The 17,070-nt window shown below is 40.2% G+C and overlaps 1 protein-coding gene across 2 annotated transcripts in view; it reads right to left on the bottom strand.

Annotated features, from left to right (window-relative positions):
* Positions 1 to 768: 768 nt before the first annotated feature.
* The window catches only part of LOC128657239 (gastrula zinc finger protein XlCGF26.1-like), an 83,916-nt gene continuing 67,614 nt past the window's right edge, over positions 769 to 17,070 (bottom strand). For both annotated transcript variants that reach the window (XM_053711503.1, XM_053711504.1), the window contains one exon: positions 769 to 2,625. In XM_053711503.1, the coding sequence (XP_053567478.1) occupies positions 1,403 to 2,625 (1,223 nt within the window). In that variant the 3' untranslated portion in view covers positions 769 to 1,402. The remainder of the gene's footprint in view (positions 2,626 to 17,070) is intronic.

Below are 17,070 nucleotides of genomic sequence, written 5' to 3'. Positions count from 1 at the left end.
TGCAACAGCTGTGGAAAGGCTTATGACTAAATCCAAATAGGTGAAAAATATGCCACTACCTATACTCCAAATACATCCCCCCAAAAATCACTGTACTCTGAACAGGAAATGGGCCATAACTCAATCTGAGAACCCATCGCACTGAAGAATAGAATGGATTGTGGACTCTCACCACCTGTATGAAAAATTATATTTTTATTGCAATTTTAATACACAAGATTATTTAACCCTTTGAGTGCTAAGCACTTTCCCACTTGGGTGCTAATATTTTCTAAGGTTTTTTTAATTTATTTAATTTTTGAAAAAACATGTTTTAACTTTTTTATTGTTTTTACAGACCCCCAAGACTTACACTGTTGGAAAGGTTAGGCGATTCCCTTTCCAACAGTGGGTCTTGGGGGTCTGTAGCTGCTTAGATGCCTGATATACAGGCTTCTAAGCAGCATGCCCCCTCCTCCTATACTTAACATTGTTAAGTATAAAGTTGCATGGTGATGTCATCACGTTATTGCGCGTGACATCACCGTGCATCACATGAAGCCCCATCGATGCCTGTGACTCTACAGGCAATGATCGCCGGGGTAGGAGCTGTTAGGAGCCCTCAGATCACCCTCAAGGTGGGAGAGTGCTCATGACGGCTCTGAGCCGTCATTAGCACCAGAGTGAGAAACTCTGTGACATCATTAGCACTCAAAGGGTTAAAGTTTTTTCTTAAATACATTTATAAATATATAAGTTCCTCTTTCTAAAATAAACAGAAATAGACAATATTTTGTAATTTTTTAATAAAAATTAGCAATTGGAAATCAAAAGAAAAAAATGTTTTTGTTATCATTCAGCACATTACATATTATGCATTGAAGGGGGGGGGGGGGGCTATCCTAAACCAGACATGGGCTTTTGGAAGGCTCATGCACTTTTGATGTTAAAATAGGGGTCTGCTTTCACTCCTATTTTAATTTTCTGATGCCCAATGAGTTGTAACTACTGAGCAAAACATTTCCCACATTCAGAACACAGAAGAATAATTTTCACAAAATCTCTAACAGACCACTATTCTAATATTAGCACAAATTCTCTCCTGTATGAATTTTTTTGATGAGTAATAAAAATTCCTTTGCTGGCAAAACATTTTCTACATTTCGATCATGAAAATGCTTTGTTTCCTGTATGAATTTTCTGATGTCTACAAAACTTGATTTGTCAGTAAAACACTTGCCACATAAAGAACATGAAAATGCTTTTTCTCTCCTGTATGATTTTTTTTGATGAACAATAAGGTAAGACTGCCAATTAGACTTGATTTCAGAACAAAACAGTTCCCACATTTAGAACATGAAAATGCTTTCTCTCCTGTATGAATTTTCTGATGTCTATTGAGACTTGATTGATCAGTGAAACATTAAGAACATGAAAATGCTTTCTCTCCTTGATGAATGTTCTGATGTCTAATAAGAGTTGTTTTCTCAGTAAAACACTTCCCACATTCAGAACATGAAAATGCTTTCTCTCCTGTATGAATTTTGTGATGTCTAATAAGATGTGTTTTTTGAGCAAACAATTTCCCACATTCAGAACACGAAAATGCTTTCTCTCCTGTATGAATTTTCTGATGTCTAGTAAGAGTTGCTGCCTGAGTGAAACACTTCCCACATTCAGAACATGAAAATCCTTTTGCTCCTGTATGAGTTTTCTGATGGACAACAAGATGAGGCTTCTGAGTAAAACACTTCCCACATTCAGTACATGAAAATGCTTTCTCTCCTGTATGAATTTTCTGATGGCTAATAAGAGTGGCTGCCTGAGTGAAACACTTCCCACATTCAGAACATGAAAATGCTTTCTCTCCTGTATGAATTTTCTGATGTCTCATAAGAGTTGTTTCCTGAGTAAAACAATTCCCACATTCAGAACATGAAAATGCTTTCTCTCCTGTATGAATTTTCTGATGGACAATAAGATGCGTTTTCAGAGCAAACCCTTTCCCACATTCAGAACATAAAAATGCTTTCTCTCCTGTATGAATTTTTTGATGTCTCATAAGAGTTGTTTCCTGAGTAAAACACTTCCCACATTCAGAACATGACAATGCTTTCTCTCCTGTATGAATTTTCTGATGTCTAATAAGATGTGTTTCCTGAGTAAAACACTTCCCACATTCAGAACATGACAATGCTTTCTCTCCTGTATGAATTTTCTGATGTCTAATAAGATGTGTTTTTCGAGCAAACCATTTCCCACATTCAGAACATGAAAATGCTTTCTCTCCTGTATGAATTTTCTGATGTCGAATAAGAGTTGTTTGCTGAGTAAAACACTTCCCACATTCAGAACATGACAATGCTTTCTCTCCTGTATGAATTTTCTGATGGTTAATAAGAGTTGATTTCTCAATAAAACACTTCCCACATTCAGAACATGAAAATGCTCTCTCTCCTGTATGAATTTTCAGATGTCTAATAAGATGTGTTTTTCGGACAAACCATTTTCCACATTCAGAACATGAAAATACTTTCTCTCCTGTATGATTTTTCTGATGCCTTAAAAGATTTGATTTCCTGGTAAAAGAATTCCCCACGTTGCTGCTTTGATTTTGAAGACTGAAACAAGTATCTGTATTTTCACCTGTTAAGAAGAAATACAATGGAATTAATTATATACATATATTTTGAGAAAAATGCAACAGTTATGAGCATAAGGGGCAGACTATGACCCCCAACACCTTAGCTTAATGCTAATGCTTAAGGGCAATTTACTAGCCCTTATAGAATATTTATATATATATATATATATATATATATATATATATTTTTATCAAACATTAAAATAATCATGTAACAAATATATTTTTAGATGATGGCAGATCCAAATATTGTACAGATGTAGCAAAACACATAAGAATAATTTTCACAAAATCTCTAACAGACCACTATTCTAATATTAGCACAAAAAATCAACCAAACACTATATAAAACACCTTTTTTATTTTCCCTACCTTAGTTTTACTAAATGTGTTTAAAAACAAAATGTATGCTTACCTGATAAATTATTTCCTTTATTGGCAGTGAGAGTCCTCAAATTAATTCAGTACTGTGGGGAATACAACAGCTGGCCACCAGGAGACGGCAAAGACACCCCAGCCAAAGCTATAAAGTATCCCTCCCACTTTGCCTACCTACCCAGTAATTTAAGCTGAGAAGGAAAAGCAAAGATACACACTAGGGGATAGTGGTGCCAGAAGAAAAATAACTGCTGCTGCATACTAAAACAGCGGGGCAGGTTCGTGGACTCTCACTGCCAAGAAAGAAAATAATTTATGAGGTAAGCATAAATGTTTTATTTCTAATGAAAGTTAAGAGTCCACAAATTAATTAATTACTGTTGGGAAACCAACATGAAGATAGAACCACATCTACATTGTGTAATAAACACTCCTAAGAAGAATTAGGACAAAAAGAAGGTACTTCATTCTCCTGATTGATATTGCACAAAGATACCTTAGGTAAAAAAAACAAACCAACAACTTCGTAAGCAAAACCGCCTTATCCACATGAAAGATAAGATAAGGGAGTCACACTAACGTAGTCAATAGAATGCATAGACTCAAATGGAGACTACTGAATAACAAGAAAGAGGCTTCAAGGGGGAGCAACAGGTTTAAACACAGGCCTAATTCTAGCAAGAGCCTAAACATCTGGTAGATCAGCCAACCTGTTATGTAGCAAAACAGAAAGAGCAGAGATTTGCCCCTTAAGGGAACTGGCTGACAAGCCATTTTCCAAACCTTCTTGGAGAAACAACAGAATACGAGAGACCCTAACCTTATGCCAGGGAAAATCTCACTCCTCACGCCAAGAGAGAGAAGTATGCCAAACCTTTTGGTAAATACATCTAGTACCCGGTTACGGGCCTGAATCAAAGTGTCGATAACCCTGTTAGAGAAGCCTCTCTTAGACAGACCTAAGCGTTCAATCTCCATGCAGTCAGCCTCAGAGAATCTAGAGTTTTTTAAGGATAAGGACCTTGATGGAGAAGGTCCACTTGCTGAGGTAACCTCCAAGGAGGAGCAGATGATATCTTCACAAGGTCTGCAAACCAAGTCCTGCGAGGACAAGCCAGAGCAATTGGAATCACTGATGCACTCTCCTGTTTGATGCGAGCGATCACTTGAGGAAGGAGGGCAATCAGCGGAAACAGATAAATTAGATAGAAGTTCCAAGGAACCGCTAACGCCTTTACCACTTCCATACATTGGGCCACTGAGGGTCGACCAGTGGACTGTAATGAACAGTATGAAGACAAGAGCTTGGCTCGACGTTGATCTGTCAAAAAGATTTTCATGGAGATCGAGTCTATAACTGTTCCCAGAAAACACATCCTGGTATTTGGAACAAGCTAGCTCTTGCCAGATTTATCTTCCACCCATAGGACCAAAAGAGATACAAAAGTGTGTCCGTGGGAGGGCATGCTAAAGGAAAAGATGGAGCTTAACAAAGATAAGGTAAGGTGCCGCACCGATAGCTTGCTCTCTGGCCAGCGCTAAAAGAGCTCCCAAGGCCTTCATAAAAATCCTTGGGGTAGTAGATAGTCCAAAGGGCAGAGCTATGAACTGATAATGTTTGTACAGAAAGGCAAATTGAAGGAACTGATGATGATCCTTGTGGATCGGAACATGCAGGTATGCTCCTTCAAGTCTATAGTGGTTATGAATTGACCCTCCTGGACTAACAGAAGGATGGGTCTGAAAGTTTCCATCTTGAAGTAGGGCACTATTAGAAATTTGTTGAGACACTTTAAATCTAGAATGGGGTAAAAAGTTCCCTCCTTCTTGGAAACTACAAAGAGACTGGAATAGAACCCCAGACCTCTTTCTGAGGGAGGAACTGGGATGATCCCCATAGATGCTAGATCCTTTATGCAAAATAAGAAAACTGCTCTCTTTTCTGGCTTGGAAGAGAGTCTTGATAGAATAAATCTGCCTCTTGCAGGGCAAAATTGAAAACCTATCCTGTATCCCTGAGAGGCCACTTCCAAGATGCAGGAGTCTTGGACATCCTGAAAGCAAGTGTCACAAAAAAATAAAGACTGCCCACTACATGATCCAATGCCAGATTGGAGGCCCCCCACTGATGCAGACTTGTTGTCAGAGGAAGGCTTCTTGGACTGCTTGTTCTTGTTCCAAAAATTGGCTTGGTTTCTAGGTACCCTTAGGAGGGTCCACCTTGGAAGAGGCTGAGGATCACTGTCCCTTGAAAGAGCGAAAGGAATGAAAATTGCCCGACTGGTGAACCTTAACTCTGGATTTCTTGTCTTGGGGAAGGAAGGTACCATTCCCTCTAGTCAATGTGGAAATTAATTAATCCAGACCAGAACCAAATAAAGACTTCTCCTGGAATGCCAAGAAAAGGAGTCTAGACTTAGACACCATGTTTGCAGACCACAACTTTAACCATAGGGCTTTCCGGGAGAGGAATGTGAACTCAGAAGAATAGCAATATGGCGAATGGAATGCATAATATCATCACAAATGAAGGAATTGGCTGTTTTAAAGGCCTTAATCTGATACTGAATATCCTCCAATGAAGTCTCTACTAGAACCATATCGGATAAAGCGTCACACCAAAAGGTAGTGTCCCCAGCAACGCCACAATACTAGCTGCCGGTTGAAAAAGACCCATTTGATTAAACATACTCAAGTAACCCTCCATCTTTATGTCCATAGGGTCTCTAAAGGAATAGTTGTTATCTTAGACAAGGTGGAGATAGTGCCGTCCACCTTGGGAATAGAACTCCATAACTCTAGATGAGATTTCGGGACACCAGAACTAAACTATTAGCATGTCTGTCCCCGGTGCTGAGACCAGAGTGACTCACCACCTCCCAGGACCAATGTACAGTTGTGCTCATAAGTTTACAAACCTTGGCAGAATTTATGATTTCTTGGCCATTTTTCAGAGACTATGAATGATAACACAAAAAATGTTCTTTCACTCATGGTTAGTGTTTGGCTGAAGCCCTTTATTATCAATCAACTGTGTTTACTCTTTTTAAATAATAAAGACAACAGAAACTACCCAAATGACCCTGAACAAAAGTTTACATGCCCCAATTCTTAATACCGTGTATTGCCCCCTTTAACATCAATGACAGCTTAAAGTCTTTTGTGGTATTTGTGGATGAGGCTCTTTATCTTCTCAGATGGTAAAGCTGCCTATTCTTCCTGGCAAAAAGCCTCCAGTTCCTGTAAATTCCTGGGCTATCTTGCATGAACTGCACATTTGAGATCTCCTCAAAGTGGCTCAATGATATTGAGGTCAGGAGACTGAGATGGCCACTCCAGAACCTTCACTTTATTCTTCTCTAGCCAATGACAGGTCGACTTGGCCTTGTGTTTAGGATCATTGTCATGTTGGAATGTCCAAGTACGTCCCACGCGCAGCTTCCGGGCTGATGAATGCAAATTTTCCTCCAGTATTTTTTGATAACATACTACATTCATCTTGCCATCAATTTTGACCAAATTTCATGTGCCTTTGTAGCTCACACATCCCCAAAACATCAGCAATCCACCTCCGTGTCCTCTCCAAAATGTAGTGTTTATGGTTGTGCCCAAAAAGCTCTCATCACTCCAAATTACTTTGTGCCAGAAGGTTTGAGGCTTGTCTCTGTGCTGTTTGGCGTATTGTAAGTGGGATACTTTGTGGCATTTGCGAAGTAATGGCTTTATTCTGGTGACTTGACCATGCAGCCCATCTTTCTTCAAGTGCCTCCTTATTGTGCATCTTGAAACAGCCACACCTCATGTTTTCAGAGAATCCTGTATTTCACCTGAAGTTATTTGTGGGGTTTTCTTTGCATCCTGAACAATTTCCTGGCAGTTGTGGCTAAACTGTGGATTGGTTTCAACAGAACCCCTCATTTTCCATATCTTGATTATAGTTTGAACACTGCTGATTGGCATTCTCAATTCCTTGGATATCTTTTTATATCCCTTTCCTGTTTTATACAGTTCAACTACCTTTTCCCGCAGATCCTTTGACAATTCTTTTGCTTTTTCCATAACTCAGAATCCAGAAATGTCAGTGCAGCACTGGATGAAAGATGCAAGGGTCTGTCAGGAGTCCAGAAACTCATTGACATTTTATACACACACACTAATTACAAGCAAACAGATCACAGGTGAGGATGGTTACCTTTACTAGCCTATCAAATCCCTTTGTGTCAACTAGTGTGCATGTTATCAGGCCAAAATCACCAGGGTATGTAAACTTTTGATCAGGGTCATTTGGGTAGTTTCTGTTGTCATTATGATTTAAAAAGAGTAAACACAGTTGATTCATATTCTCTGAAAAATGGCCAAGAAATCATAAATACTGTCAGGGTATGTAAACTTATGAGCACAACTGTAGGAATGAATCCAATTTTGTAAGGAGAAATGCGAAAAAGCGTGCAAATATGCGCTGCACAGAGCCGCTCCAAGCGGAGAACAAAAGCCCCATTATACCAAGTCCCATTGAGAAATAATGAAAATAAAGTCCTAGATAACTACCCCCCTGATGATCAGCCTCAAAAACATATGCCTGCAAAGTTGCGGCCAAAACTGGAGCACAGCCTGTTAAGAAAGCTGTTGCTAGCGTTTATAAACCCTGCTAGAGGGAATTCCCTGAACCGCAACTATATCCCACTCAGAGATATATAATTATAATAATATAATACAATCTAAAGGGGGCGCTTGTAAAAAAGTAAAACTGCTTAATAGTTGGCAGTAAACAGTATGTCTGATACAATGTATAATATACAAATAAACATATTAAGTATACATACAGATTTTACAAAGAAATGTCCCAAGTGAACAAAATATACTTCTTGGATATAGGAGAATCCTCCTTAAAATAAATTTTCGTATGTTGGCTGCCTCCTCCTCACCGATTGATCCAGGTTAAAGCTGTAGAATTTAAAGAAGAACAGAAAGGCGCCTCATGTGCAGGATCATTAAACACAAATATAAACTCGATATAATATAGGCCAAATGGGTACTCACATATTAATAGAGCACACCAATTTGCTAGTAGGTGAAGGCTGTAGAATTATCGGGTCTAACAGCTCACCCACAGCTGGAATTTTCAGTGTGCTGTAAGGGATATAAAGCATAGATAGAAGGCACTACATGTACAGATCAATCAGAGTATAACCATATATTTTGCTAATGTCAAATGGGTACTCACATATTCACCAAGCACACCAATGTGCTGGTAGATATAGACTGACAGATTTATAGCAGGTGTGTCAGCTAACCCCACTGTGGTTCTCCCAATGAGCAGGATCCAGGTGCAGGGAAGTGCCAATAATGGTACTCCAATAGGAACTCAATAATCACAGGCAGGTAAGGTCTTTCCACTCAATTTGGATTTTTGTAAAATATGGTATTTATTAAAAAGGTTTAAAAACAAATACAAAAGTGGAATAAGGGTATCCAAATGTCCCCCTATACATGCAACGCGTTTCTCTGCGCTATAAGGGCGTTTCCTCAGGCATAGTATACACCTTACCAATACAACTGCTTTATATAGCTCCTACCCAACTCAAATGAACCATATCCTCCCTTTTAGGGGGCATGTTCTCTAATTGATTAGTTGCATACACCTGCATATTCAGGCTCTACACTCAGATTCTACCCATATGACCATTAAAGCTGTATGCCCTATCTTACATCACATATATGGAGCAGCAATCTTAATAAGCAACATATATCCTATACCCACAAATTGTAACAGAAAATAAATATACATTTCATTTCATTATACATCTCTAAAATAACACACATATATATATATATATATATATATATATAAACATTTCATTTTATATTGCATCTCATCAATAATGATTTTCACAGTTACCTAGTTGATATAATACACAATTTTGTCTCAAAATGATTTACATTTCATCTTTCATTGAATACATTCTTATCTCACAAATATCCTCACTCTGTCTTACAATAATTGATGATGTCTTATCCTTTTATAAATACTTATTCCATCTATATATAAGACTCAATACATAGATATAGGGGGTGTAATATTTTTTTCTTGGTGTTAATAAAGACAATTGGCATGTCAATCTACTTTTCCCATCTGTTATTATTTTTATTAATATTGTCCACGATCATTTTTGTGAAAAAAGCCCCTTAGCTATCTTATCTACGTGAATCCTACCTTTATTGTTTTATTTAGTTGCGCTGTGCACCTACTAGCACATTGGTGTGCTCTATTAATTTGTGAGTACCCATTTGGCCTATAATTATATCGAGTTCATATTTGTGTTTGATGATCCTGCACATGAGGTACCCCTCTGTTCTTCTTTAAATTCTATATATATAATTATAAACCTCATAGAGACCCCTATTATGAGGGATGTTAGTGCCACACTGCACCATAAAATAGCCCCAGAGCACTAAATATCTCCCTCTCTGATAGGAGACAAGCAGGCCCTTAACAGTAAAAAGGGGACTTACCCTCAGAGGTCTTCTGCTGTAGATCAGACACAGCCTTCCAGGTCTGATAGCTTCCATTCACCATCTGACAGGGACCTGAGGATAAAGGAAAGCAGTGCAACAAACACTGGATGCCTGGAGAAGCGTTAGCATGAAGTACTGGAAGGAGGCATGGGAAGCTTCCCAGCGACATCCAGTGGCTAACTTTCACCAAAACTCTTACTAAGAGAATTACTAGACATAACTCAATCCTTTCTTGCAGGAAACAATCCATTAAGGAAAATGTTGTAGATCAATATTCTTCACAGCACTTTCTTTGCCTACCTCCAGTAGACAAGGCAAAGAATCACTGGGGAGGGGTAAGTGGGAGGGATATTTATAGATTTGGCTGGAGTGTTTTTGCCTCCTCCTGGTGGCCAAGTGTTGTATTACCAACAGTAATGAATGAATTTGTCGACTCTCACTGCTATTAGAAAGAAATATAATCTGTTTTGCTTTGTTTATTTAAAACCCTTTAAATAGCTACCCCAGCATAACAAAGTTTTCAAGTCTATTTAAATGATCATTTATCACATATCTTTCATTATCTAGTGACAAATAATTATTTTAAAATACAAAAGATAGGATTTATTTTATCTATTAAAAACTTTAAATATGTTTACCTTGTTAATAAAAGATTTATAGACAAATTCTGTTAATCAAATTTTAAGATGCCAAATATTTTCTGTAATGCTTACATCATAACACAAAATTGACTTTAAAAAATATAAAAATTTAGACCAAAATTGAAAACTATTTGAAAAATACTAGATATGAGCCCAGATTACAAGTGGAGCACTAATTGTACTGCGGGGTGCAATATCACTGGACCATGCTAAAATAAGTGCACAAATTAATACTACAAGTTCACAGTAAAACATAAATTATGCTTACCTGATAATTTTATTTCCATCGTGGGGAGTAGAATCCACGGCTTCATTCATTACTTTTGGGAATTAAAAACCTGGCCATCAGGAGGAGGCAAAGTTACCCCAGCCAAAGGTTTAAATACCTCCCCCACTCCTCTCATCTCCCAGCCATTCTGCAGAGGGAACAAGGAACAGTAGGAGAAATATCAGGGTATAAATGGTGCCGGTAGAAAAATTAAATTTAGGTTCGCCCACTGGAGTTATGGGCGGGAGCCGTGGACTCTCCTCCCCACGATGGAAATAAAATTATCAGGTAAGCATAATTTATGTATTCCATCTAAAGGGGAGGAGAGTCCACGGCTTCATTCATTACTTTTGGGAAACATGTACACAAGCTTTAAAGGACAATGAATGAAACCGGGAGGGTAAAAGGCGGACCCCTAATCTGAGGGTACCACAGCTTGTAGAACCTTTCTCCCAAAAACAGCTTCCGCCGAAGCAAAAATGTCAAATTTGTAAAACTTTGTAAAAGTGTGTAAGGAGGACCAAGTAGCCTCCGTACAAATCTGCTCCATAGAGGCCTCATTCTTGAAGGCCCAAGACAAAGCCACAGCTCTAGTGGAATTATGTCCTGCTGTCTCATAGGCCAGGCGGATCAAGCTCCTCAGCCAAAAAGACAAAGAAGTAGCAGAGTCCCTCTGCCCTTTGCGCTTCCCTGAATACACCACAAAAAGAGATGTAGATTGTCTGAAATCCTTTGTAGCCTGACGATAGAACTTTAAGGCATGAACCACATCCAGATTATGAAGTAACCTCTCCTTAGACGAAGAAGGGTTAGGACACAAAGAAGGAATGACTATTTCCTGATTGATGTTACGGTTAGACACCACCTTGGGGAGAAACCCCAAACTAGTGCGGAGAACAGCCTTATCCGCATGAAAAAACAGATAAGGAGGCTCATGTTGCAAGGCCATCAGCTCAGATACTCTGCTTGCCGATGCAATAGCCAACAGGAAGAGAACCATCCAGGACAGCATCTTAATGTCGAGAGAATGCATAGGCTCAAACGGAACCTTCTGCAAAACCCTAAGGACCAAGTTTCAGCTCCATAGAGGAGCAGACAGGCCTGATTTTAGACAGAGCCTGTACAAAAGATTGAATGTCAGGGAGCTCAGCGAGTTTCCTGTGCAACAGAACTGATAAAGCCAAAATATGTCCCTTTAAGGAACTAGCGGCAAGTCCCATCTCCAAACCATCTTGAAGAAAGGACAGAATCCTGGATACCTTCACCTTGTGCCAAGGATATCCATGTCTTTCACACCAGCACAAGTATGTCCTCCACACCTTATGGTAGATGCAATGAGTGACTGGCTTCTTTGCCTTAACTAGAGTGTCAATCAGAAAACCCTCTTTTGGCTAAGACTAAGCGTTCAATCTCCACGCAGTCAGCCGCAGAGAATCAATATTTTGGTGATGAAAGGGACCCTGTTCCAGCAGATCCCTGCGACAGGGTAACCTCCACGGCGGAGAGAATGACATCCCCACCAGATCTGCAAACCACGTCCTCCGTGGCCATGAAGGAGCAATCAGAATGGTTGACGTTCTCTCCTGTTTTGTCTGCTGAGAAAGTCCGCTTCCCAGTTGCCAACACCTGGAATGTGAATAACTGAGAGCGAGCAGCTGTGGGACTCCGCCCACTCCAAGATTCAAGACACCTCCCTCATTGCTAGGGAGCTCCTTGTACCCCCATGATGGTTGATGTTAGTCACTGAGGTAATGTTGTTGGTCTGGAACCTTATGAAGTTGAACAACCCCAGAGGAGGCCATGCCTTCAGAGAATTGTAGTTCAAGGATATTTATAGGAAGGAGCAACTCCTCCCGAGACCATTTTCCTTTTGCCATCCTGGCACCCCAAAAAGCTCCCCATCTGTGGTCACAATCTCCCAGGACGGTCTCAACAAGGATGTCCCCATGGACAGTTGCTCACACAGGGATTCACACCAATATATTGCAGTTCTGGCAACTGCGGCTACGGCCGCTGCAGGCTGAAAAACAAACCCTGTGTGCTTAAATGGGCTCCTTAAACGACGAACTATCCTTGAGGGGAATAGTTGTCCGCTTCGCAAGCGAGGATATAGTACCATCCACCTTAGGGATGGTCCCCCACATCTCAAGCTGAGATTCCGGAACGGGGAATAGTTTCTTAAATGAATAAGAAGGGGAAAAGGAAGAACCTAATCGCTTCCATTTATTCTTAATAATGTTAGCCATCTTAACAGGAACCGGGAAGGTCTGAGGCACCACCCTGTCCTTGTATACCTTATCAAGCTTAGGACTCCTCCGGAAGCTTCGGCTCCAGAACCTCCAGAGTAGCAAGCACCTGCTTCAGTAAAAAGTGCAAATTCTCTATCTTAAACCTAAAGCCAGGCTCCTCCGCAGACAGAGGTTTAGATGACACAGACTCCGACCCAGAAGGGGCCTCCTCCAAAGAGTCGGAGTGGGCCTCATCGTCATATAACGCCTCAGAAGTTTCCATAGGCGTAAACAAACCCTGGGCCGGGCCGCCATGATACTCCCTACGCTTGCGCTTAGCAGAACGTGGTAAGGCATGGATCACTTTCGATACCGCCATTTGGAGTTGATCCGCAAAATCTGATGGCCAATTAATCTCTCCCGTAGGAGTAATGGTTGGACCCTGGGGCGCAGCATGTGCAATAGGAGATGAATGCAGAGAACGCACCTCACGGGACGGAGAACCCTCAGAGGTGGACGGCTCAGTAGTACTAGACATCTTTTTACTTTTAGAAGTCGCAACTTTATCAAGGCATGTGGAACATAGTGTAGCAGGCTGATCTGCTTGAACTTCCTCACAATAAACACAAGCATGAGACTTTGTTAAAGAGGGAGTACCCTCTAACGCATCAGAGTCCTCCATAGCTTGCGCTTTTAAAGTTTATCTAAAATTAGCCTAAGTTTTATTCATCATTTTTTATATATGTTATTATATAACTTAGATTACTACCTTATAAGTAGCAGCTGTCAACTATTTTTCCTCCGCCCGCCATTTTGCAATACTTGATTGACACTCGACATATATAGTGTCTTCCAATTATCGTTTTCCCCCCGGGGTGGTCAGCCGATCTACTACTATGTCACACGAGTACTGAATGCAAGCGTCCAATTTCAATCGGCTTACCTCCTCACTGTGCTCGTTCATGAGACGCACATGCTCCGTGCGACTTATCCTCCAATTCTGCAGAAAACAGCAGCTTACAAATCGATCGTGGTCCAAGTGAGCAAATCAAAGAAATCGAGTGAGAAAAAGGGGTTCCACAAACAATATTGTACGCCTGCAATCTCTGACACTATAGTACTCAATGAATATTTTGGATCATTGAATACTATGTATCGGGTGAAAGTTGAGCATATGAAATTATATTTGTGCACGCGCAATCAGCCGATGTAGAGAGCGGGTGGGACAGCTCTCTAAGATGAAACACACAAACACAGAAGTAGCAGCTAGGAGGAGTCTGCAAGGAAACGGTAGACAAAATAAAATTTTTATATCACCAAAAAAAAAGCTTGAACCGTTAAAAAAAGTTAGCGACTGCATTGTACTAATACTGAAGAATTAATTGGGCTTTTCAAATGGCACAAAACTTTACCTTTACTTTAATAAACAGGCACCTTTCTAACCCCCAATGGCCGGGGCACTCACCACCTCCTAGGACCCGGCTACAGAAACCGTTTTGTCTCCTACGCCACAGATCTACAAGGAAGTGGAGATAGCCCCACCCGGTCACATGGTATGTCTTGCAGGACCGCCCCTGCATTAAGGAGAAAATGCGCCAAAAACGGCCACGCAAATACTCCCGAAAGTGAACCTGACAGTTCCACACATTGCCAGAGCCTCATCCCGCACATTACGCAGCCATGACACAATAAACAATATTATGTATAAACCCCCCCTGTTCAATAATCCTCTTACCAGGAATATTAACCCTTGATTCTATAAGATAAAAGGTGCCACACTGTGACCCTGTCTTCTGCGTAATCATCATGTATATAAAAAATTAAACAATCTTACCAGAATCTATGCCATGGAACAGGAACACGGCCCTTCAAGTGTGACAGGTAGTAGCCTCGCTCCTGACATAGACTTGAATGCAGAAAGCAGGCAGCGAAACTTGTCAATGCGGATTGCGTATGGAGCTGTTAATATGAGTTGGGATGGTTTTGCAGAAAGACTCTCCCTGCATCTCCGTAATCTAACTTTCACCCATGCTCTTACTGAGAGGTTGACAGGACTACTTAAAACTCCAGTCCCATCTCGAAGAGTACTACCCTCCATAAGAGACTACTCGTAATCTTCTGACACTTCTCTGCCAACATCCTGTGACGAGAGGCAAAGAATGGCTGGGGGATGAGGGAAGTGGGGGAGGTAATTTAAGCCTTTGGCTGTGGTGTCTTTGCCTCCTCCTTGTGGCCAGGTTCTGAATTCCCAAAAGTAATGAATGCAGCTGTGGACTCTCCCCGTTTAAAAGAAAATTAGGTTTTCCAAAAAATGAAATACAAATTATTTTATGTATCTAATTATATGCTTAGGCTGTAATAAGCAATATACAGGGAAACTAAACGTGACCTACTTCATAGACTACTTAAATATATAAGAGCAATAGAAGATCCTGATTCTAAGATTCCCATTGTCAGACATTTACATTTAAAGGTTCAGGAAATAGAGGCCATTCCTAGGCAGGTCAGACGGGGGGAAACAGAGACAGAAATGTAGAAGAAAGAGAAGGTCTTTTTCTTTCTAATGACACAGTGAGTCCACGGAGGAGGCAAAGAGCACCACAGGAAACTGTTAAGTATCACTTCCCTTCCCACAACCCCCAGTTATTCTCTTTGCCTACGTTAAAAGCAAGGAGGTGGTAAAGTTTAGGTGTCTAGAAGATTCTTCAATCAAGATTTTATTATTTTAAAGCAGAGCCAGTTTGTTCTGTTTCTTCCTGGGGTTTAGCCGTAGCCCATCTCAGTCTCTTCAGTAGTGAAGTAGTGGCTTTTAAGCAATTGGGAACTTGTGGGGTATAATCCTCACTGCGCCTCCCAAATAATTGTTGCTGCCCTAACTTGAAAGCCTGAGTAAGATTATTCAGTATTTCTTCTTTTTCACAGATCCATGTGAGGGAGAATGCCTCTCAAATCTAGTGAGCTGTCCTGCTGCCAGACGGCCAGATGCAGGTAAATGCCTTTTTGTCTTCTAAGGAGGGAGATGGTGCACTTTATAGACTACTGCAAATTTTTATGGGGACAAGGTCCACTCAGCCTTTCATCCTTCTGAGGTTGGTAAAATGTGTACCATTAATTTGGGTAACAATAATACCTGTAATGGCGCCGCCTCCTTCTACAATGTTTTGTACATGTATTTTTTTGTTTTTCTGGCGATCATGCGACCCAGCTCCTTCTCAGGCTGAGAACGGAGCGGCAGGCTTGTAGACAGTCTTAGACTATTATGGTAGAATGAGTATCTACAGCTGTGTTTATCGCTCATGAGTAACATAAATGCTCCAATAATATTTATGTTTTTGTTAAACTTTGCCAGCAGTCTTAAAGGGACACTCAGGTTTTATTAAATTTTCATGATTCAGGTACAGCATGTCATTTTAAACAACTTTCCAATTTACTTCCATTAAAAAATGTGCACATTCTTTTATATTTACACTTTTTTGAGTCACCAGCTCCTACTGAGCATGTGCAAGAACTCAGACTATACGTATATGCATTTGTGATTGGCTGATTGCTATCACATGGTACAGGGGGAGTGGAAATATACATAACTTTGAAATGTGTTAGAAAAGAATCTACTACTCATTTGAAATTCAGAGTAAATGCTATTGTATTGTCTTGTTATCTTGCATTTGTTGATTATGCAAATCTACTGTGTTTAATGATCCTTCAAGTGGAGACTTCTATATTTGGAAGTCTTTTTAATTCTTGTCCCTATAAGTCATGGTTTTATGAAGGGAAAAGAGGATTGGGCTGTTTTTGAATGTTACAGGAGTAAAGGAATTCCTCTATGTACATACAATCAATTATAAGTTTTTTTATCATTAAAGAATTTTCTTTCATGTTTATGCTACAGGAGAACAGAGATCTGTCCCTATATAAATATGTTATCCTGTTATTCTCCATACACTTAAAGCGACAGTGTAAGAGAATCTGAAGATGATTTTAAGCTAGCCTCATATCTCAGAGGGTGATGCTGTCTAGGCAATGCCACAGCTCTCTCCTCAAACGTCCCAGGCTTTTAGGGCATCACATGCAGTGTCCTGCGGTTCCTCTCAATCTCCTGGAGGAGTTTTTTGCTTGCAGAATTGCTGTCCAGGTATCTTTTGTGGTATCAGTGGCTTTTTCTGTTTTTCCTATACTTAAGGGAATTTGCAAAAGGAACATTAGAAATTTCAGATAGATTTCTGTCCTTCCTACCACTACACAAATTGCCCTCCTTCTTAAGCTAAAGAGGAGGATGTGTCGGTAGCCCCTGAATTTTTTATAGAAATGGCCAGATTACTAGTCTTGCGCTATCAGCTGTGCGGTGCTAACGAGCAGTTTCTATCACCGCTCACTTTCCTACTTTCTTTGTTATTACAGGTTTTTACAAACCCGGCG

This window comes from Bombina bombina, chromosome 4 (assembly GCF_027579735.1).
Source record: "Bombina bombina isolate aBomBom1 chromosome 4, aBomBom1.pri, whole genome shotgun sequence".
NCBI classification, from domain to species: Eukaryota; Metazoa; Chordata; class Amphibia; order Anura; family Bombinatoridae; genus Bombina; species Bombina bombina.
The sequence above is the reverse complement of the archived record's forward strand: the minus strand, read 5'-3'. Positions and strand labels throughout refer to the sequence as shown.